At 33.1% G+C, this 23,966-nt stretch overlaps 3 protein-coding genes across 3 annotated transcripts; all 3 read left to right on the forward strand.

Annotated features, from left to right (window-relative positions):
- The first annotated feature begins 856 nt into the window (after positions 1–856).
- Positions 857–3,090, forward strand: LOC107915167 (peptidyl-prolyl cis-trans isomerase CYP22). Its single transcript, XM_016844327.2, has 7 exons — positions 857–1,257; positions 1,348–1,371; positions 1,457–1,544; positions 1,995–2,087; positions 2,413–2,445; positions 2,728–2,784; positions 2,902–3,090. Exons 1-7 carry the CDS (start codon positions 1,088–1,090, stop codon positions 3,010–3,012), a joined length of 576 nt encoding a protein of 191 aa, XP_016699816.1. The 5' UTR covers positions 857–1,087; the 3' UTR covers positions 3,013–3,090.
- Positions 3,091–3,650: 560 nt separating this feature from the next.
- Positions 3,651–6,107, forward strand: LOC107915169 (NADH dehydrogenase [ubiquinone] 1 alpha subcomplex subunit 6). The gene is made up of 2 exons (XM_016844328.2): positions 3,651–4,123; positions 5,760–6,107. Exons 1-2 carry the CDS (start codon positions 3,911–3,913, stop codon positions 5,943–5,945), a joined length of 399 nt encoding a protein of 132 aa, XP_016699817.1. The 5' UTR covers positions 3,651–3,910; the 3' UTR covers positions 5,946–6,107.
- Positions 6,108–16,839: 10,732 nt separating this feature from the next.
- Positions 16,840–17,856, forward strand: LOC107915549 (protein IWS1 homolog 1). Its single transcript, XM_016844692.1, has one exon. It carries the CDS (start codon positions 16,840–16,842, stop codon positions 17,854–17,856), a length of 1,017 nt encoding a protein of 338 aa, XP_016700181.1.
- The last annotated feature ends 6,110 nt before the right edge of the window (positions 17,857–23,966 follow it).

Below are 23,966 nucleotides of genomic sequence, written 5' to 3' on the forward strand. Positions count from 1 at the left end.
TTATCATCTTTTATTATTTATTCTTTCCAATTTAGTAAATTTCTTTATTCAATTTTTCATGGATGAATCATCATACTTATCTACTAACTTCTCTTAATGGTCTATTTTCCATATAAGTACCTCTAATTTTGAATTTCATAGCTATTTGATACTTACTGCTACTAGAACTCAACTTTTGCATTTCATGCAATTTGATCCTTTATCAATTAATCATGTAATCGGTAAAATTTTTTTAACAAAATTTTTATACGATGTTTCTATCATAATTCAGACCATAAAATAATATTAAAATAATTTTCTTTTTAGACTCAAATGTGTAATGTTGAAACTACTATTTCGATTTCACTGAATACGGGCTGTTACAAAACATGCCATTTTCGTAATTAATCCCACTGACAACCTATTTTAGAAATTATTTTTATATTATTTAGAGAAATTAACCACTTATTTAGGTTCCAAAATTATTATTTTATAAAATTTTTAAATTTTTAAAATTTCAAAATTTTTATATATTTTTAGATTTTTTAAAAAACTATATAATTTTTTTAAAAATACAAATTTTAGAGTTTTTATAAATATTTTGAATTTAAAAATTTATTTTCATATTTTAAAATTTATTTTTATTATTTTGTAATTTTTACTAAGAAAGAGACCAATTTGCTTATTTTCAAAATTGATAGGGAAAAGGGTATTTATACTAATCTGTTATTCGAATTATAAAAATTCAACTTGACTCGAAATTGAAATCTGAAATTTTTTATTCAAGTTGATTCGAATAATTCGAATAACTTAATTCGATTAACTCAAATTTTAAATTTTTTTTAATTTTTTCGAACTGAACCCAGTATTCCGTATTTCTAGTTTTGAGTGAATTATAACCGGCGAGATACCGAGCGAAGCGACCTCGGGCACGGTTGGCTTGGTATGTACAACTAAAATAATAAAATATTAAGGTTCTATTTGAGAAATTTAAAAATAATCGCTGTTGAAAACCGGTAAAGTAAAACAAGATTCCTCGAGTGACGAAACTGCTACCAGAGTAATACCCAAGTTGTGAGAGGAAGAAACAGAGCCGCGCACGGCGGTCATGGCGTCTGGAGGAGGAAGCGGCGGTGGAGGTGTGGAGTGGCACGTTAGGCCTCCGAATCCCAAAAATCCAATCGTCTTTTTCGATATAACCATCGGTTCCATCCCCGCCGGTCGTATCAAAATGGAACTCTTCGCTGATATCGCTCCTAAAACTGCCGAAAATTTCAGGTCTTTCTATTTCTTCACCCCCCATTTTCTACGATTATTTTGTACTTTTAGAATTTTCTGTTTGAAGTTTGAAGTTTTCCCCATTTGCAGACAACTATGCACCGGCGAATATAGGTTCTTTTCCCCACCGAAACTTAATTATCTGTATCTGCGTGATTCATTCCTAGTTGCCCATTTTTATTAATTGGATTGATATCAGGAAAGCAGGGCTGCCTGTTGGTTACAAGGGTTGCCAATTTCATAGGGTTATTAAAGATTTTATGATTCAAGCTGGAGATTTTCTTAAGGTTGGTAATTTTATTATTAGCATTAGTATTAGATATTAGAGCTTTCATTTTGCATTTATAATCTTAGCTAATCTGCTCAGTCATGTTAGTCATTGAGTACCCAGAATCAGCTTCTCGAGTTTCTTATAGACTATGAATTTTTCATTTGTTTCGGTATATCGATTTCGAGTAGATGATTGAAGTCTTCGTCTTGCTTTTCTTATGTTCTTCATTGAATGCCCTTAGCTTAAATGTCTGAGCCAATATTCCTATGAAGGATAGCTTTTGCCCCTAAAATGGAGGGCAGTGGTTGCCAAAGTACTGATATTTCAATAGCTTCGACCAGTATTTTTATTTTTTAAGTGTAAAACGATGAACAGCAGTTTAAAAATTGTTGTCGATAACATAAAACTATTGAGATCAATTTGCTCCAATGTTATATAATCGTTACATTAAAATCTTGCCTTGCAGGGTGATGGTAGTGGATGTACTTCCATATATGGCCATAAGTTTGAAGATGAAAATTTCATTGCCAAGCACACTGGTCCTGGGCTTCTATCAATGGTATGCTGTTTTCTATATAATGTTTGAGTAGCTACACGCACATATGTGAAACATTCGCACATTTGTTGCTTTAACTCTTTGTTTTTTCTTGAAATACCCGTGTCTGGCACATATTTGGACATGACTATCCAAATACTTTGAAAAACTTATAAAAAAACAGAACACATACTTGTATCTTACATTGACACCCAAGTCTGGGAGACGAAGTCTCACAATGGAGGGAGAAAGAGAGAAATATACCGTTGACCAGTACAGGTACTAGGATATGGAAAACTTCAGTGAAATTCTACTAAAGCTATATATTGTTTTACCTTTTATGTTGCAGGCAAACAGTGGTCCAAATACCAATGGTTGTCAGGTAACCTACTCAATTTCTATTTCTTGCTTGTCTACACACACACACATCTGCTATCTGATGCATGTAAAAAGAAATGCCGATTTCCATTAATGCACACAGTATGAGTAATGCTATTTTTACCATATCCATGCGTAGAGACATTTCTCTGTCCGCAAGTTTCCAGTTAGGTGAATTGGGATTTGATGGAAGTATTGTTGTCACAAACTCTTCGAGCACGTCTAGTATGGTTGTCTACTGTTATGAACTATCGCTTATATTGATTTTGGTCTTTATTGACTGCAGTTTTTTATCACGTGCGCGAAATGTGAGTGGCTTGATAATAAGCATGTTGTATTTGGGGTATGTTCTCTAACCTTTTAGTGCAGAGTACATCCGGATTTTGGATTTCCCCAATTTTTGAAAGTCGAATAATATTCATAGAAATGACGAGGAATTATTTCGTCCATGATCATGCAGAGGGTGCTTGGAGATAGTCTTCTTGTTGTTCGGAAGATCGAGAATGTGGCTACAGGACCAAACAACCGGCCGAAACTACCATGCATTATAGCTGAGTGTGGGGAAATGTAAAACTTGTAATTCATTTAACGCATTTGCTGAGGAAGACTACCCATAAATGAAATTGCCGTAAAATTTTTTTTTAAACAATCTCATTATAGGTCTTAATTATTTTTTTTCTTTTTTGAGGCAATATCTAGAACTACCTTTAGTCATTTCCCAATCCATAAATAGGAAAAAAATGCATTTCAGTGCATTTGAACTCGCATCCTCTTATATTAACAACAGTGCCTATATCAATCAAGTTTTAATAAAACTTATTTACTCTAAGATCCATTTCCCTCAAAAAAATTCAATTATAATTAATGAGATTTAAACATTAAAATTGATATCAAACCTTCAAATCATATGAGCTTTGATTATGAATATTGCATACTATTTTTATATAATTGTTTGTATCTCAAAATATTCTATACTTTGACATTTAGTTTTTATACTAAAATAATTTAAATTTAAGTTGTTTCACCTTTTTCAATTTAAAAATCTTGATATAAATTTTGACATTATTAATATTTATTCCCAAAAAAATGTATTGAACGGATTGAATGATATATTGAGCTAATTAATCTTTTATAATGGTATTTTATTTTTAAAAAATATTTTTAAACTAAATTAGATGTATTTATAAATGATTTATTTATGTAATTTATGTAATAAAAAGAATGAGTTTAAGTTGGGTTTAAACCGGGTTTAGAGTTAAGACTGAAAATCTTAACTAAACCCCGGCTCAAAACCTCAGTCCATCTATTATCTATGGACTAATCTACTGCTATTAAACGGCAGCGTTTGGGCTTCTGGAGTCTTCACATTGATAATAGGTGTACTAAGTTCATTTCCTCCCACATTATCCCTCTCACCTTCTGACTCAAGAGTCACTGAACGAGTCGAGTTCGAACTCAGATTACCCAAAATGGCATTCACATTGAGGAGTGTGAAAGTACCGCCCAACTCAACGAGTTTGGAAGAAGCAAGGAGCCGGGTCTTCGATTTCTTCAGAAAAGCTTGTCGATCAATCCCCACTATTATGGATATCTATAACCTAGACGACGTCGTCACCAAATCCGAGCTCCGTTCTTCCATCTCCTCCGAGATCCGTAAGAACTCTCATGTTACTAACCCTAAGGTCTGTTCCCCTATCTCTCCGTTTTAGATCCTTTTTATTTAATTTACTTTTTGATTTGTTAAACTTTTGGGAAATTGTATCTTTCCTAGGGTTAGGAAAATATTGTATTGCTTGCACTTAATTTCTGGAAATAAATAAAATTTATAGCTAATTTGAATTAAGAGAAATTGAAATAATGAAAAATAAGATTATTCAAGGAATGGTCATTATCCTATTGAAATCTGAGTTTAATCTAAGCTTAGTTGATGTAGGATTGTGATGGAAAAGGTTGGATATTTTTATTTTTTTATTGTTTTGGGGAAGTAGTTTCGATTTCGATGTCTTTATATTTAACGGGAATGCTAAATTATGCTTTTGAATCAGATTTATTTCATGAGTTGCCTTCATTTTGCTCTATCCTCTGATCAAGAGGGGGACTGGAAATGAGATTTAAGAAGAGCTTTATTGATGGTATATTTTCGAAGATTAATTTGGAGAATACTGATGAGTTTTTCTGAAATGAAATGTTTGGATTAAACTGGGATTTCAATAGCTTCGTGAACAATTGTTCTAGTATTGTCTTTTTTACTTTCTTGTGCTTTATGTACCAATTACTCTGGCTTGATCCGTATGTTGCTACAAAGTCGTAAATGGAACAGTTTAGAATTGTTTTGAATGTACATTGATGTAATCTTTCGATAAGCTGTTTTGAGTTTGAAGTCCTTTGAATGGCATGGAGAAAGCTAAGGTTTAACCCTCTTGTTTTTTCAGCTTGAATAATTCTTGTACTCTAGCCAGATGATACAGTGGCTGTTGATGGTGAATGAGGATTATTTTGCATATCAAAATGAACCATTTGTATTAATCATATATAATTTGTGCTGCAAATAAAAATTATTGTTTTTCACATTGAGAATGAGGTTTAAAGCTTATTTTGGGGTGGTTTCTATGGAAATTGATCAATCAAACCTGCTTCTAGTGTATAAATGGTATTGCAGGTTTTCTCTAGAGAAACTGATGACGTATTTAATGCTATAAGAGTTCTACTTTTTATTATGTTTGTTTTTTCTCTCCATATATTTTAAGGATCCTTGGAAGGTCATATCGTATACCCTTGTTTGGATATGTGTTAGAACATGGTATCGGACATGGATGCTTGAAGAAAAATGAATTGATGGATTCCATGTGTTCTATTGGAAAGTTCTCTGCTTCTTGTATTCCTCAAGTAGAAGTCTTCAATAAATGTTTTAGTTGCAATAATCTAGTGGGCAGCAGTTCTGAGTGATGTTTTACCCTGAAAATGAATTTGTTATTATCTCATTAGCTACCTAACACATAGAGTTAATAGTTTTCATCACACTTTAGGAACTGCATCTAACTCATAGGAGGTGGTGACATTATAGTTGAATGTAGAAGAGCCACATTGGTGGATATTTGATTTATTTCCCAGAAATACTTTACAATACTTTATGCATTCTCTTTTACTGCCTTGTTGGTAACCTGTAATTGTTTGGCAGAGCTGCCTTGTTCCTGATGATAATTCAATGGCATTTTGATAAATTGGTCTATAGTTTTTATATCTTCTGTTTATGGATGAGTTGTATAGGTATTGGAATTATGAGAAAGATTCTTTACATTGCAAAATGTTTGGCTGCAGGTAATTGATTTGCTGCTGTTTAAGGGTATGGAAGAGCTGAACAACATTGTTGAACATGCAAAGCAACGGCACCACATTATCGGGCAGTATGTGCTGGGTCGTCAAGGGCTTGCACAGGATTTGGACACCAAGGATGAAGGCACGTCTGAGTTCCTCAAGAATTTCTATAAAAGCAACTACTTTTAAACATTCCGCTTTCATGGACAGCTTCTAGAGATTTGCTTTCGAGCTTTTGACTTCCTTCATAATAATGTTCCTATCCGTGCCTATTGGTTCTGTAATTCCATCGAATTTTTCTCGTGTTGGTTTTCAGTAATTTGGTGAAATGCATAAGTGAATTCTGGTGAATTGCTGATCAGGATAGTGTATTATATTGCCAAATCAAACTTGGCGTTTTTCTCGGTCATTTGCCAGTGCAACACAATCAGTTAAATTAGAAACAGAAGACTTTGGAATAACTATTTTAAACCCTTCTTAACAGTTTAATACCATTTGCATGAATAAGCAATCAAATTAAACGGAGAAAACAATTGTAATTTGCAGAGATATTATTACTATTAACAATATTAGTTTTGTTTTCATCGGAAATTAAATGAGCTTTATAACGCACTAAAGCGAACAGCAGGTTCTGCAGCTTGCAGAGTCTTCTATTTCTATTTTTTCAATCGCTCATCTTCTTCTCTATCCTTTCCAAGCACTTGCTTTCTCTCACTTCTCTATATCCCTGATAACATCTTGCAATCTCGGGCTTGTAATTTGTTAAAGGATTCACCTCATAAACGCATGGTGTTGATTCAGGAACTGAAACAAAAACTGTTGCTGATGAATATGGTTGATGGTGTTGGGGTTATCCTCGGCCTCTGTAGTGGTTCCATAGTTGCAAGGTAAATGTTAATCCCTGCAAGCGCATTCTCTATCATTAATAATGTGCACAACTATAACATCTCTTGCCTCTTTTCCCTCAATTGAATCATACAGTGGTTTTTTGTGCAAGTCTAAGAACAAAACCTTAGAAATGAAGACAATAACTCTTGTTAAGGGGTCTATTGCCTCAAAAGCGGATGACAATTCAAAGGCTTTTCTCAGGCGAGCTCTAACCTCCTCTTAACAGTACCTTTACTCTTTTTATTTTTTATTTTGCCTATTTTAATTTGTATCTAAACTTGACAACTAGATTTGTTTTTATTGTTACACTTATATTTTAATAAAATTTAATGACGTGACATTTTAAAATTATGCCACCTTGTACTATATAAAATTTATCAAAAATGGTTGAATTTGGGACTATTTTGATGAGTCATGTGATATGAAAGGCCCTGGTAAACGAGTCAAGTTGTTGGGAGAAGACCAGGCTCAAACCGATTACAAATTTGACTTGGCTGATTGGAATTTGAGTAGGTAAAGTCGACTTTTAGCCCAAGTAACCTGAAATAATGCAACACCAGAATTAGTATGAAGTATTATGGACATGGGATCAAGAAAAAGAAAAAAAGAAAAAGCAAGAAGGACCAGTTTTAAGAGCAGCTTAATGAAGTAGCCTCGTTCCACATCATCTTCTCCTGCATGGTTCATCCCATAACATAATAACATTGTGTGGTTCATACAATTTCAATTTTTTTTAAATATAACAGGTTTTTAAAAGTTATGATAAGATTTTCAAAAAATAAAAAAATTATAAAATTTTATGATTTTTGAATATAGCTAATTAAACCCAAATAATGTAATAATAGCTAAAATACCTATCATCTTCTCAAGTTGGTTCCTTTCATCTAAATCCAATGCCACTTGAATTCAACCAAAAACTGAAAAAAAAAAACATGTAATTTATAAAAAAAAATTCAAGAACTTCAAAAATTAAAATAGAAAATGTAAATCAACTTTGAGTTGTGTTCTGGTTGCTGGAATTCAATGTCGGTAAATGGTTAGTCAACATCGGTCAACTTTCGATCATTGCTAGTCAACGTCAATCCATGTCCGGTCATACTGACTATCAACTAATAGTCAGGCAATTGATAAGTCTCACATTTAAAGTTATTTTAGACTAGTTTTCACAACATTTTAAGTGTAATTCTAGCTTTTTGGTTGGGTTTTAGTAGATTTTATAATTTTTGGATTAATTATGTTTCATTCATATTTTGTTTATTTTCCATCATTTTTAGAATTAATTTAGACTTAATTGTAATTCCCTTGTTTCCGAAAAATAAATTATAACATAGATATCAAGAAAATGGTAAAAAAAAAAAAAGTCTTCCGCTTCATCAGACCAAAATAGTGTTGGTGAAGAAAATTTGGCAGCAAATAATCTGCTCCACTGAACTTAATTGCTGGATGGAGTGCAACAATAAAAACCCCAAATTCAAGGATTTTGTGATTAAAAACTTTTAGAAGAAAAGAAAGAAACATAATTCAATTGGAGGCGCAAAGGAAATTCTTTCATACCAAGAAAAACTTTAAGCCTGTGGAATATTTGGAGAGTCTCGCGCAAATTTTTCATCTATTTTCTCTCTATCTTCTTTCTTTTATTTATTTTTTATTGATGTTCAATTCACGATGAATTAAACTTTATTTTTTTGGAATGATGATACATCATAATCTCAATTAGTCGATTGTTTTTCTCTTCAATTAAATTTATCTATGTTTAATTATTTATTCAATCATTTGTGTTTGGCCAACAAATTATATTAACTGGATAGTATTAACTTGTCATAGAAGAGAAACTTACAATTGTATTAATTGAATTAATTCCAATAGCATAGATGAATGAGTCAATTTGCGGCTATGATACTAATATACCTAATGCCTTAATCAGTCCAATAGATTTTTGCTTAATGAATTAACCCATGTGTCTAGCATAGGAATATAATTAGTGGAGAAGATGAAATAACTTATCAAGATATTGAAAGAATTTAGTTAATACTAGTGAATCATGAGTTGGTAATTACATAGATTTAAGAATTAAATGAGAAATAGTTGAATAATTAGATTAGATGAAGTAGGAATTCTAAGTTCTTAATACGATTGAGTAAATTCCAAAGTTTTCATTGTCATGAACTTAGTAGTTAACCTTCTATTATTTGCTCAATTTAATTTTAATAATAACCATTTTTATTGATTTGGATTAGTTAAAAGTGAATAGTTAATACTTAGCTTAGAAGTTAGTCTTCGTGGAAATAATCTCATATTTTCACTTTATTACTTGATATATATTTGTATTTAGAATTTTAATCATCATTAACATTGATCAACGATACCAATTTTCTAGTCAACAACTGTCTATTTTGGTCAAAGCTCTAAAAAAATTAAATTAATTTTTTAAAAAAATTTTGAACTTGTTTTAGAATATATTTTTTAAATTTAAGATTTTTATCGTAGTCTTTTAAATTTCTTATATAATTTTTTAAAAATATTTTGTACTTCTTTGAAATCTTTATAATTTTTTTATTTTTATATTTTTATGGGATTTTATTATTTTTAAAACTTTTTTGAATTATTTATAATTATTGTTGAGGGGAGAAAAAAGTTAGGAGCTTGGCTGATGGTTCACATCGTGGTGTGCAGAGAGCTGTAAGAAAGATGTTAGGATGCCTTTAGTTGAATTGTGAAGGTAGAAGGAGAAGAAGACACCTCCCTAAAGTTAGATTGTTGGTGCGTGGGGATAAAAATAAACTTTAATAAATTAACGAAGGCATCAAGGCGTGTAGCAATGTCACTTTCTTTAAGGTCATTCTATTCGCTCCACCTATATATAGTGTGCAAAAGAGTTACCGACAAATAAACATCGATGATACAATGAAGCCTAATGACTATCTACGTTTTGCACTCACAAAAACAATCCATTGAGTGTTGAGTGGAGCATAACAAGGATATCAATTTCTATAAAGAATTTCTGCAATAATTCTTTATAAAACAATCTAAGAATATAAAATATGGTGAGAGATAAAAAAAGAAACCTTTTTTATGTTTCCGAGTGTATCCAACAAATGAAATTCCTCTTCTATTTATAGGAGGTCTTATGTTTCTTTATAGGGACACAATTATCCAAACGAATAGTCATATATTTAACCACAAACATAATTATTCAATAGGTATTTGGTGTGTCATCGAAAGCACCAAAAAAACCTGTCCCTATGAAATAACGAAAAAAACAGTATAAGGGAAGTAGGGTCAAATCCTCAGGAACTGGATTGCTACTTCTTGTTCCTCAAAATCCTAGACATAGTCGTGCCCAAGAAAAACGTCTGACCTGGGAAAAATAGAATTAAAAATATGGACGAGTTGAATTTATATAAATTAAAATTGCAATTGTAAAAAGAAACAGAGTTAAGGAAAGGGTTTCTTCGATTTAAGGGATTCCAGCCTCTAGTTATCTCGATCCTCCTTGGGTTCAATCTTAGGCTTTTAGGTGATCCTTTTTATGACTGAATAAGCTAGTTATAGTGGAAGAGGATGCCTACGACCACCAACTCCACTTAAATATTAGCCTTACGATTTAGAGGAACCTGACTCTAGCCAACCGTCACTTTTGTGGGACCGTCTTACACTAGATCATCATTCCTCATGGCGAATGCCACGCCATTTCGTCTATTGGGCTTGACAACCTCTGACGCGGTAAATTAATGAACCGACTGTGCAACCTTCCCAAAACATACAAAGCAACCGTTCCTTGCACAAGATGAAAAGATTACTTTTGGAAGGATATTGATGGAAGCGTCAGTTCTATAGTGCGAAGAAATGATGAATACTCGTTGGGAAGACTAAGTGCAGATTTTAAGTCTCATGAACCCCTTTTTTTGAGGAATCTCGATAACCTTTGACTAGATGTGTTTAGTGTCTCAAGTTTTTTAGGAAAAAGAACACAAGTTTAATGGAAAGGAATTTTATTGGAAAATGAAATAAAAAGGAACAAAAAGGCTAGAGCCTCAGGGGAAGGAGTTTTTACAAAAAATGATGAGTGAATATTCATGTCACTCCATCCCCTATTTATAGTACATAAAAAACCTAATTTTTTTTCCTATTTAAACTCTAGAAGATAATAAAAGATAAAATTTGAAATTAAATCTAAACAATATCATAATAATCCTAACAATAATCCTAAAAATAAAATTCAAATTTAAATAAAGTCTTATGTTCATAAATATCTTCTTTGAATTTTTACCCCAAGTCTTTCACACTTGTATTTTTGGCACCACTTCTTCCCTATTTCGCATGTTGACCCATTTTGTCTTTAAATTCACATGTTTTGCCCGAAATTTTCTTTTACCTTCAATTTAGTCATTACAAGATAAAAACCCATAAAAAGCTTAAATTAGTAGGATCATACTCAAAATATATATGTAATTAACACAAAAGTATGTCATTTTAGAGTATTATCATATTCCCCCTACTTAGCCCATGCTTGCCCTCATGTATGGTTCCTATCCCACTATGTAATTTAGATTTTACCATGAAAGAAGTATCACTCCAAAGTTTTATAAAAATTAGGCATAATGCATATTAAAATAAAGAAAACATTTAGCTTGCTTTAAGTAAAACCGAAAAAGTACTCCAACTTAAACACACAAAAATTAAATCGACTTGGATTATTTCATGAAAATTAGATAATCTACTAAACTTTCCAGGACACCTTACTTCTTCTATCCTTGATTCCCAAATGCAATTCTTTTTCTTTTCTTTGTTTTTTTCTTAAGAATGTATTGGCCCTTTTGACGCGAAGAGGGATGACAAACCAAACACCTCACCCCGGTTACTTAGCCCAACACACTCCTATTTTATATATATATATTGGTTAAGAATGTTTTGGCCCTTTTGACGCGAAGTGGGAAGACAACCTAAGCACCCCACCCCGGTTACTCAGCCCAACACACTCTTAATTTTTTTTTTGTTTAATTCCGGTTAGTGGAGTTTTACGTAACACATCACTCAACCTTTTTACGCGAAGTAAGATGACAACCAAGTACCTTACCCCGCTTACCCCGGTTACTCAATCAGTCACATTTTAAACTGTTCTCATAACCACGGAATCATCAGATTTCATTTTATTTTATTCTTTAATGAAACAAAACTTTAATTTTAGAAGACTAGGAAAAACAATCAAGTGTCAAAAATAAGTTTTGGCAATTACCTATCAGTCATGAAAATAAATTTAGCATACATTTGTATTAAATGTCCTCTTTGCATTTAAACTTAATCGATTTTAATATAAGCAGTATAAGATTAATTTCATTAATCATAATTATTTTAGCCTAATAGAAATAAAACAGTGGAGATGAAATCAATATAGCAAAATCATAACTAACTCAGTAGACAAAAATCATACTTGCAGGTCAAACAGTGGGTAATTCTTAGTCAAAATCTTGGGCATGAAAAGGGGCAAGATATACTAAAAAAAAATTGTGGGCAAAAACAAACACAAGGCAGCAACAACAGTAACACAACAGAAGTAACAACATATAAAATAGCAGAAATAATGAGGAATATCTCCTCCTACTTAAATCACATTGCCCTCAATGTAAAAAATAATCTTAACAAATATGATGAAAAAGAAAGGGTTTAGAACACTCTCCATGTTGTTTTTATTACTGTTTTTGCCACCCATTTCCAAATTTAATTTTTTGTTCCCTCGATTCTCTTGGATATAAGAAGAAATATAAAATTTATTAACATGCAAGAAAATAAAGAAAATAAAATAAAAAATATATAAGAAAAATGAAATTGGGTTGCCTCTCAACACGCGCTTGTTTGACGTCGTTAGCTTGACGACCCAACTAGTATTGGGGCAGTTCCAGATTAATTTTTTCAATTGTATGGGCTTGAAAATTCTCTTTTCTTACCACATCTAACATATTTGAGTTCAATTGTCTTTGCGCCTTTTGCTTTGGTTTCATATTTTCCTCTAAGAAAATCTTATGTGTGCATATCAATGGGATAATCCTTTTTAAGTCAGCAATGGTCTCATCATTCTCCAAAAATGCGCACTTGAGATGCTTAGGAAGTGGTTTTAATTCCAGATCTGGTGTCTGCACAACAAAAGGTGAAACTTTAGTGTTCAAAGGAGCTGGTAATTCATTAACAGATTCACAAATAGATATTGAATTGAAATTATCATCAAACAATGTTTCAAGTTTATCTTCATAAGATTACTTAAAAGTTTCTTCTACTAATGAGTCAATTATGTCGCTACGGTTTACATTCAAAATTTCACTCGGGTGACTACTAGCATCATAAACGTTAAACTTCACGATCTCCTCGTCAAACTCCATCGTAAGGGTTTTGCTATGCACATCAATCTTAGTACTTGCGGTACTAAGGAAAGGTTTCCCCAACAAGATGTTCGAAGACCCAAGAGCATTATCCTCTTCCATTTTTACCACATAAAAGTCCGCAGGAAAGACAAGCCCGTTAACTTTCACTAATACATCCTCAAAGACTCTTTCGAGATGCACAATAGACATGTCTTCTAATTGAATGATAACATCTGGTTTCATCAAAAAACCCACGTTAAGTGATTCATAAATAGAAAAAGGCATTACATTTATGGAGGCCCCTAAATCACACATAGTTTTTTTTAATTCTTAAGTGACCTATTTTGCATGGTATTGCAAACATGTCCCTGTCCTTACATTTTACTAGCATCCTCCGGTGTAACACTACAAATACATTTTCATCAATACTTTCTCTTTCATTTACAATCAATTTTCGCTTGTTGGTGCAAAGCTTCTTAAGGAACTTGGCATATCGCGGAATTTGTATGATGGCATCCAACAATGGCATGTTGATCTCAACGTTTCTGAATGTTTCGAGGATCTATTTTTCATCCTTACCTCTCCGATATTGGTTCAATCGTCCTGGAAGTAGAGGTTGAATTTTGGGCAAAAAAGGTTTCGCTCGGACTTATTCATCATTTTTATGCTTTTCCTGGGTGAAATCTTGATCAAGATTCCTGCTAGGATTTGGTTCCAGTTCTTTTCCACTTCGCAACGTCACTGCATTTGCGTGTTGTCTTGGGTTAGGTTTTGTTTGTGACAGCAGTTTTCCCTGTGAGTTGATTTTCTCAATTGATGTGGCCAATTCTTTTATAGATGTCTCTGTTCTCTATTGAAAATCCTCTGTTTTCATTTGAAAATAAACAGTTTATCGTGTATTTGCTGTTGAAAATCAAGTACATTAGCTGCTAATTTATTGACCATGGTTTCTAAAGAGGTACCTGAATCTTACGTTTGTTGTGGAAATTGGTTTTGGTATGGCTAGTTATATTGTAGGTTTGCCCATATCTCAAGTTAGGATGGTATTTCCATCCTAGGTTATATGTACTTGCATAAGGGTCATATCGCCTTTGGGGTGGTCTAGAAAAGTTCCACACAACATCCAAATGGGTCATAGTATCATCACACAAAATAGGGCATGTATGAGTCGTATGTTCGGGTGTTGCACCAATTTTGCACAGTCGGGCGGTCCTGTTTTTACTGCAAAAAGAGAATTCATGATATTAGTAAGTTTTTCGACTTTATCTTCTAAAGTTGAAATACTTAGCTGGTGAACCCTTTTAGTGGGTTTAGGATTGGTTCAGAATTGCTGAGTATTTGCAGCCATCGTGGATATCAAGTCCCTTGCCTGTTGGGGGTCATGTTGACTAATGCCCCTCCACTAGCGGCATCTATCATGTTCATTTCCATGGGCTTCAATCCCTCATAGAAGTATTGGAGAAGAGATTGTTTTGTTATCTCATGTTGTGGGCAACTTGCGCACAACTTCTTAAATCGTTCCTAATAGTTGTAAAGAGACTTTACATCTTTTTTCCTTATCCCAACAATCTCCCTCCTTAATTCAGCTGCGCGTGATGCTGTAAAAAATTTAAGTTCAAAATTAGTATCCATAATAGGATACGCAATGCATAGCGGTTGTTGTTTTGCAGGAGCTTCGGCCATTTACCGAATCGTTTGAGCCATTGGTTATTATGCTGGATTCGAGTTTACGTTAAGCAAAATTTCACGGAACAGATTTGGTCATAAGAAAAAGAAACAAGATTAGTACGTTACCAGTCCCCAGCAACGGCACCAAAATTTGATGTGTTGTTGAAAGCACCAAAAACAACCTATCCCTAAGAAATAATGAAAAGAATAGTATAAGGGAAGTAGGGCCAAATCCTCAGGGACTGGATCGTTACAACTTATTGTTTCTTGAAATCCTAGGCGTAGTCGTGCCCAAGAAAAACAACTGACCTGGGAAAAAAGCGATTGTTCCTTGCACAAGATAAAAAGATTACTTTTGAAAGGAAATGGATGGAAGCGTCAGTCCCATAATGCGGAGAAATGATGAATACTCGTTGAAAATGCTAAGTGCGAATTCTGAGCCTCATGAACTCTTTTAGAGGAGTCTTGATAACATTTGGCTAGATGAGTTTAGTTACTCATGCTTTTTGGGAAAAAACACAAATTTAATGAAACAGATTTTTATTGGAAAGGAAAAGAAACAAAATGCTAAGAGCTTTAAGGGGAATGAGTTTTTTTTTACAGAAATAATGAGTGCATATTCGTGTCACTCCATTCCGTACATAAAAAACCTAGTTTGTTTCTATTTAAACGTTAGAAGATAATAAAAGATATAATTTAAAATTAAATATAAACAATATCATAATAATCCTAACAATAATATTAAAAATAAAATTTAAATTTAAATAAAGTCTTATGTTCATAAATCTCTTCTTTGATGTTTTGCCCCAAGTCCTTCACACTTTGTATTTTCGGCACCACTTCTTCCCTATTTCGCATGCTGACCCATTATGTCTTTAAATTCACGCTTTTTTTCCCCAAATTTCTTTTTGCCTTCAATTTAGCCCCTACAAGATAAAAAAACATAAACAACCCAAATTAGTAGGATCATACTCAAAAAATATATGTAATTAACACAAAAAAGTATATCATTTTAGAGTATTATCAAGAGATCGCAACATATCTATTTCCTCTTTATTATGATTTTATATAATGTAATCGCTTAATACTGTCATTTTCTTAAAAAAAAAACAAACTAAAAAAATAATTTCAATTAAATAATTCAATGAAAAAACATTATTTTTTTAATACATATCGCGTAGGTATTTTTAATATTTATAATAATAAATGACACCATTTAGAAATATGTAGGACAAGTTTACTAATTTTACTTTATCAATATTTAAAATAAACACATTATTATTTTTAAAAATAAACAGTTTATAAATATAATAGGTTATATATGTTTTTGTACCAAAAACATCATAGTTTTGGTTTGAATCCCAAATTTAATCAATACTACCTCTTAATACTTATTATTTGAATCAATTAAGCTAAATTCAGAATATATATAATTTTTATCAAAATTTAATTAATACCACCTCTTAGTACTTTACTATTTGAATCAATTAAACTAAAGTCAGAATATATATAATTTCTATGAAATGATTTACGATGTTTTTTTTAACTAAAATTAAGAGCATTAATGGACAAAAGTAATAAATGACTTGTTTAAATTTGGGAGTTTTATATATATAACTTTATTTTTATTGAAAACCTCGATAAAATACATATCCCAAGATTTTCTATTAGGGTTTACATCATGAAACTCATTTCCTATTAGGATAATTATTAATAAAAAATAAATTATATCTTAAAACCCAAATTCAACTGGGATTCTAAATTTCTAATGAAATCAAGTTTGCGATCAGGAGGATAATTTAAAAAATATATATATCAAGATAACTATTAATTAAATACTTTATCCAAACCCGTCTGATGTATTATTTGATCCGTGAAAACATCAGAAATTTGTACGTTGAAAATAAAATTGAGTTAAATTCAACTCAAATTCCTACTAGGATTTGTAATATGAAATCCAACTGCAACTAGGATTCCAACTACAATTGAATTTCATTACATCCTATCAGGTTAACTATTATATATATATATATAACATTCAACATCATTCATTTGAAACCCAAGAAGAAAATAAGAAAAACTTCACCACCAAAGCATTACTAGGATTCAAAGTTTTAGCATTGCTGGAGGTTTCCAAACCTAGAGAAAGGCTGGTCAAGAAGAAATCATCCATGGAGGAAGAAACCAACAACATTCGTGAGATCGTGCAACACGATTTCCCTAAAACCAACAAGAGAAAGCTTCAAAAACCGAGTGATCTGGAGGAGATGTGGGGTTGGCTTAACTCAGATGATCAAGGCCAAAAAGACGAACAAATCTGTCGTAAATCTGATACTGATGCAGAGATCGAGGCGATCTTCGATAAGGTTAAGAGAAGGAAGAAGATGGAGGAAACAAGTTCGCGGGGAATTGGATTACTTGTTGAGAAAGTAATGGCTCAAATGGAGGTTGCTGCCGAAGAAGACATTGAGCTTAACATCCAAAACAAACCCGCTATTAGAAAGGTCCAAATGCTGCCTCTTCTTACTGACTTCCTCTCCAAGAAAAAGATGCAACAAGAGTTTTTGGATCATGGGATTTTAACTTTGTTGAAGAGTTGGCTCGACCCTCTTCCCGATGGAAGCTTACCAAACGCCACCCTTCGATCTTCCATTTTGAATATCTTAACTCAGGTGATGCCTGTTGATATCAGCTTAGAAGATGGAAGGGAGCAGTTGAAGAAGAGTGGGCTTGGTAAAGTCATTATGTTTCTTTCAAAATCAGACGAGGAAACCACTGCCAATCGAAAACTTGCCAAGCATTTGGTCCAAAACTGGTGTCGAACCATATTCAACAAGACTACAAGCTACTGTAACCTCAGAAACAGCGTAATTCCAAGGATGAAGAAGCCATTAATGAAGCAATCAACAAGGGTAGAATTGAGGGAGGCAGATTTAGATTTGGAAGGTCCTCGCAGGCCATGTTCATCAGGAACAGCAAGCGGGTCTGTGTCAGTGCCTGAACCAGCACCGTGCGTTTATGAGGTGAACCCTCTAACAAATTTCAAACCAGAGTTTGCAAGACGTTATCGGAGATCTAGAGAAGTGAGAGAAAGCGAGTGTTTTGAAAGGATAGAGAAGAAGATGAGTGGATTGAAAAAATCGAATAAGAAGAAGACTCTGCAAGCTCCAAAATCTGCTGTTTTGTAGACTCTAAACAGGATACACAATGAACAATGTTTCGGATAATACTATAACATTGAGTTATGTTGTTCGTCCAATCAAAATCAAATTTGATTTCAATTTTAATTTAATTATTATAGTTTGTATTTAAATATGAGCTAATAATTTGTTGAATTGACTTATCAATTAAGTCGTTAAATGTCATATCATAAGATTTTCCTTTTTGCTTTTTGGGCTCATCAATGATTTTCACAGCTAGCTCTCAGCATTAATTAATTAGTTGACTCCATGGTCAATCAATCCATTTTTAATGTCTTCATGTGTAGGTTTAATGGTCAATGTGTTTATCATCTCAAAATGTAGTATAGGTTTGAGTCATATTAGTCGCATTTTTGTTAGGACTTTGTTTTGTTGTGTTTTTTTTTCTTGTTACGTACTCTTTTATATTTAATAGTTATATTGAACTTGATTAAATTTTAAGTTAATTAGTATCAAATGGGTAAAACAAATAAATTTTCTCAAGACACATATTTTCCCTTTACAATATTTAATCTCGAAATTAATTGGTGTTAATTTTATAAGTAAAAAAAAAAAGCCTAATGACTTATTTGACCCTTCAATTTCATAAAGAAAAATGTCATTTTAATCTACTATTTAATTTTTATCCCTTAAACTTGTGTTTTTTTTGTCAAATCACCTTAAAATGTGTAACACTCTATACCCGATCTAAACGACAAGGTCAAGTCCGGGAAGCTACCTCGATTATTTTTTTAAAGCACAGTATTCAAAAATTTAGTTTTAAAGCAAAACCAAAAAGAGTTAACAATTGTAAAACATAATACGTCAATTATTATCCTACAACATCGCATATTGGAAATAGGCTAGTGATACTAATGATAATAAAGCTAATAAATAGTATGACCGAGCTCTCGGTCCGCTGACCCGATCAAGTCTGTGGGTTACCTGTAGTGCAATCAATAAAAAGAATGAATTATGATCTTAGAAATAATTATAAGTTCAAACAGATTTAGGTTAGACTTAGTAAAGTCCCAAATTCGAGTTCGAAGTTGATGATCATTAAGCTAACTATAAATACGACAAAGGCAAGCGCACCTATTGAATAATAGTATAGCTATGGTGAGTGGGGAATATCGTATCCACGAGGACTAAAAGTACTAGTAATTACCGTCTTCTTATTATCTAGCCGACAAATTGGGTTGATGTGCTTTAATCTAAAATTACTAAACTAATTTATCTAAGAATGCTACAGATAATGAAATAGAAAAATAATCAAAGATAACTAATGAGATAGACAATACCCAGGAAAGAATCCACCTAAACTTCACCTATTATTATGAATCTGAATTAAACGATTTATTCACTTGTGTCTTGATCCGTAGAAATCCCTAAATCATGTTAATATCTCTTTCGAGAGTAAGAACAATTGACTCTAGGTTGATTAATTGAAATCCTTTTTCTAATTAAAACCCCTATCGTCGCATTAACTTGATCTATGGATTTCCTTATTAGATTTGACTCTAATCTGGTAGATTTATGTCGTCTTATTTCTAGGATTGCATGCAACTTCACACAATTATGCTAGATCTACTCTTAAACAGGGTCTTTTGCTCCACTGAATTAAACACATTAAACATGAATTAATATCCCTAGAAATATTAAAACAAGAAAAAAACATACATAATTGAGAACAAGAATCAAGTATTTTTCGCGTAAATCAGAAATCAAATAATAAGATTCATCATAGGTTTCATCTTCCCTAGGTATCTAGGGAATTTAGTTCATAATCCTGAAAAGAAATATCTCAAAGTTAGGATAACCACAAGACATAAAGAAACTCAATAAAACTTCAAACGAAATTAAACGGAGATCTTCGATCTTGAGGGAGATTTACTTTCGAGTTGAGTCTGGTGGCGTTCTTCGAGTGTTTTCTTTAATCTTCTCTAATTTCTCCGTATGTCTTCTTCTAATTGGTATTTATAGACTTTAGAATGCTTAGAAAGCATAAAAATTAGGTTTTTCCACATATTTGGGAAGTAGGGTGCGAAATCGATAAGGGCTGGCACATGGTCGTGTGGCCAGCCCGTATGGAAATGCCCAAGCCGTGTGGATCCTGAAAATAGCTCTATTTGTCTGATTTTGTCTCGTTTTTCACTCCTTTCACTCCCAAATGTTCTCCTAAGTATAGAAACATGAATTTAAAGGATTAGGAGCATCAAATTCACTAATTTCCATAATTAATCATCCAAAAACGCATTAAGAATGAGATTAAAATATGTTACTTTTATAGCTTATCAGAAGTTAGATCCAGAAGGTAAATCATTCAATTTAATAGATCGAAATAACTCAGACAGATAGTAAGTTAGATTATTATCATATACAGAATAGATGCAGTTTTCTTATCCTCCACCCACTACACACCATCTCTGACCAACGCAACACACCAAATAGGTTATTGAATACCTATCCAACCCTACACACCAAACAGTGTGTGTATGACACCTTACTATAATTGTAGACTAGCTGCCAGATCATAATACAGGGATATCAGTGGTTTAGCTACTGTCTCAAAACAAAATACTTCCTCATTTACTCAATCCCACCCAATGCAGATGTAGATTTCAAGTAACAGTCACTATAGAGGCCTACACGACCATTCAGATACGGTTCATACTAGTACAGAATAATTCCAATCATTAACAGTTATCATACGCAATACACAGACACATTTTTTTAGTACTCAGTCTCATATCACAAAATAATAGTTTATACAATTTAATTCAGTTTGTATGGACCCCACAAAAGGCCCACATTCGTTTCAAATAACTCTTGTGGCTTGAGGGAAAATTTCAAATTTTGGTCTACACGTCCGTGTGGTCTTACACGACCTGGATAGCTGGCTCATGTGTCCCGCACAACTTGGCACACGTTCGTGTCACCTGCCCTTATGGTACTAATTCTCAAACAGTGAGTTACACGGCCTAAGCACACGGTCGTGTCTTTAACCCGTGTTAACCCTGCACTAAACATTCCCACACACGGTATGGACACATGTCTATGTCCCTAGCCCATGTGTCTCTAATTCGTGAATAGTGAGTTACACGACCTGGCACACGGCCGTGTGGTGTTGATAGCCATGCTTCTTGGTGTCTAAAATTCGTAAAAACTTGACTTTTTAGAATGCACCTGAAGTAGCTTTGAAATAGGAACCACATAGAGGACTCTTGAGACCTAAAATAGCCATTCAATAACCAATTAAGCGATAGTTCACAAAAAATGCTAAAATTAATTTACAACCAAGTTCGTCGAAACGTTTATACCAATTCAAACCACAATTACCTTTACACCAAACTGAAATTCACAAATCTAAAACGTTAGGGGGACCATTATCCTCGAGACCTTCTCCTAAAGACAATAACCAAACATATAAACAAGTATTCGAATAGTTTAAGCAAGAAACCAAATTCGCAAAAGTGACAACAACTAACGATTTCAGAAATTGAACAACTGTACTCACAAAACTAACGGAAACGAACAAAAACAATTTACCCGACAACTATAACGACCAGTTTTCAGTGGTGTCAGAAATAGTGGTTTCGAGGCCACCAAATCTGATGAGTAAGTTCGTAAATATTATTATTTAATATTTACGAGTTGAATATGGTTTTAAAAAGGTTTTTGATATGGTAATTTATGCTATTTGAATGATTAATTAAGTTCATATGGTAAGACTCTAAAGTCAAGTGATTTTAAAAAATAAGGTATCGGGACCTCATTTCTATAAATCGAGTTGTAAATATTTTTACGGAGTTTTATTAAGGTTTTATTAAAGTCTTGTTGAAAAATTTTAACGTTTCTATAGTTAATTAAGCGAAAATGACTAAATTGTAAAAAAAATATAAAAATTTAATTCTACTAACTAAAGATGTTTAATTGCTATGGAAAATTAAATTCATGGGCTAATATGATAAATATACAATATTATAAATATTCCATCCAAATATACTAGGCCTTTAAACAGTCCCCAATGAGCATTAAATTCACTATCAAACCCTAAAATTTTGACATTTTCACAATTTAATCCTAAAATAAAAATCTAACAAAAATCACTTTACAAAATCGTCAAACAACACAATCAACGCTCCAAATACATCGTACTCATCAAAAAAATTCAAGATTCATCAATGGAAACTTAAAAAAAATAATAGAATAAAAAACGAAGGTACAAGCTAGCTGGACCTAGTTGCAACAGTCTAAAAAACATAAAAATTACAAGAAACGGGGAAAGAATTCACTCACATGCAAGGCAAATAGCTTGGCCAATTCTCTTAGCTTAAAAAACTGTGAATTTTCGGCTATGGAAGGTAAAAATAAAGAAGAAAAGTTATTTCTTTTACTTAATTTTGATTTGATTTTATTAAAATTAGAACTTTACTATTAAAATATATTATTTTATCATTTTCCCTTAGTTTAACCGTCCATCTGTATTAAGTAGGGCTAATTTACCACTTAGGTCCTTCCTCATTTAACTTTCAAGCTATTTAATCAACTAAATACAATAATTATCAGGTTTTGAGCCTTTTACAAATTAGTCCGTTTTTCTTTAATTAGCTATCTAAACTTTAATATTACGATTCAAATAACTCCATAAATATTTTAAAAATAATATTTATGAGTCGACATGACAAAAATTTGTGGTTCCAAACCACTATTCCGTAACCACTAAAAATCGGGTTGTTACACAAAGGGCATAACTAGGAACTTGTAATGCCCATAATGAGTGCTGAACGTAGTCTTGTACACATCAGTCTCCTTAGCCTTGAGCTGATGGTAACCAAAACGGAGGTCAATTTTGGAGAAAATAGATGCTCCGCGGAATTGATCGAATAAATCGTCGATCCTCGATAGCGGATGCTTATTCTTTACTGTCAACTTGTTCAGCTGACGGTAATCTATACACATTCTCATCGATCTGTCCTTTTTAACAAATAAAATCGGTGCTCTCCACGGAGACACGCTTGGCCTCTTGAATCCTCGATCGAGAAGTTCCCGAAGTTAAGATTTTAGCTCCGCAAGTTCCTTCGATGCCATGTGATAGGGTGAAGTAGAACAGAGGCAGTGCCCGGTAATAGATCAATACCAAACTCAACCTCCCTATCCGGAGGTAATCTTGGCAACTCCTCAGGAAAGATATATGGGAATTCATCACAGTACGAATATCCTTTACAGAAAGCTTTATAGGTATAAAATCAGACATAAAAGCAAGGTATGTCTCACTACCTTTCCTAACTAGCATTTCAGCTACAAGGGTGAAGATTACGTTGGAGAGGTAATCTCGACGCTTACCAATTATAACAATCTCACTATTTTCATCAATTCTCAGAGTACCCTCTTAGAGGCACAATCTAGATTGACTTGATGTTCTACGGACCAATGCATTACAAGAATTAGATCAAACTCGTCAAAAGGAAACTCTACTAAGCCAGCCAGAAATAGCACACCCTGAATCTCTACTGGAACTCGTCTTTATACCTTATCAACTTGGACCGACTGACCCAAAGGACTAATCACAGAAAACTCCTTAGCAGTGTTCTTAACAGATATACTTAGATTTACAGAAATAGTACTAGCTATGTATGTGTGAGTAAATCCGATATCAATTAGAGTAAAATACGAAAAAATAATGAATAAAAAACGTACCTGTTATAACATCGGCGTCGTCTCTGTCCTCACGATGTTTTGTAGCATAAACTAGTGTAGGCTGTCAAGCCTCAGCCTGACCCGCACCTCTACTCAGTGCTCTCTAACCTCTACTAAAACCATTACCACCTCGGAGTTAAAGTTTGTGCCACAGCGGGCACCTAATCTGGTCGATGATGGTAATCTCGAACACAATGGTCCATCAACCCATAACGGAGACAAGCTCCTAACTTCCTTTAGCACTCACCCGGATGTCGCCTCTCACAGTCACTACAGAGCTAAATCTATATCATTGCAGCTGGTGTCTTGGTCCTCAGAGACCCGTCAAACCTCGCCTATTTCTTAGAGTGTTGTTTAGAACTAGAGGGACCCGAATCCCTCTTAACCTTACACTGACCTCTCTCATGGTCTCACTTCTC

This window comes from Gossypium hirsutum, chromosome D10, assembly GCF_007990345.1.
Source record: "Gossypium hirsutum isolate 1008001.06 chromosome D10, Gossypium_hirsutum_v2.1, whole genome shotgun sequence".
NCBI classification, from domain to species: domain Eukaryota; kingdom Viridiplantae; phylum Streptophyta; class Magnoliopsida; order Malvales; family Malvaceae; genus Gossypium; species Gossypium hirsutum.

Excerpts from the sequence above, each read along its gene's own strand:
- LOC107915167 (XM_016844327.2), top strand. The coding sequence starts at position 1,088 with ATGGCGTCTGGAGGAGGAAGCGGCGGTGGAGGTGTGGAGTGGCACGTT. Across the intron at positions 1,372-1,456 it reads CTATGCACCGGCGAATATAG|GAAAGCAGGGCTGCCTGTTG; the intron begins GTTCTTTTCCCC and ends GATTGATATCAG. Across the intron at positions 2,446-2,727 it reads CAAATACCAATGGTTGTCAG|TTTTTTATCACGTGCGCGAA; the intron begins GTAACCTACTCA and ends TATTGACTGCAG.
- LOC107915169 (XM_016844328.2), top strand. The coding sequence starts at position 3,911 with ATGGCATTCACATTGAGGAGTGTGAAAGTACCGCCCAACTCAACGAGT. Across the intron at positions 4,124-5,759 it reads CTCATGTTACTAACCCTAAG|GTAATTGATTTGCTGCTGTT; the intron begins GTCTGTTCCCCT and ends GTTTGGCTGCAG.
- LOC107915549 (XM_016844692.1), top strand. The coding sequence starts at position 16,840 with ATGGAGGAAGAAACCAACAACATTCGTGAGATCGTGCAACACGATTTC.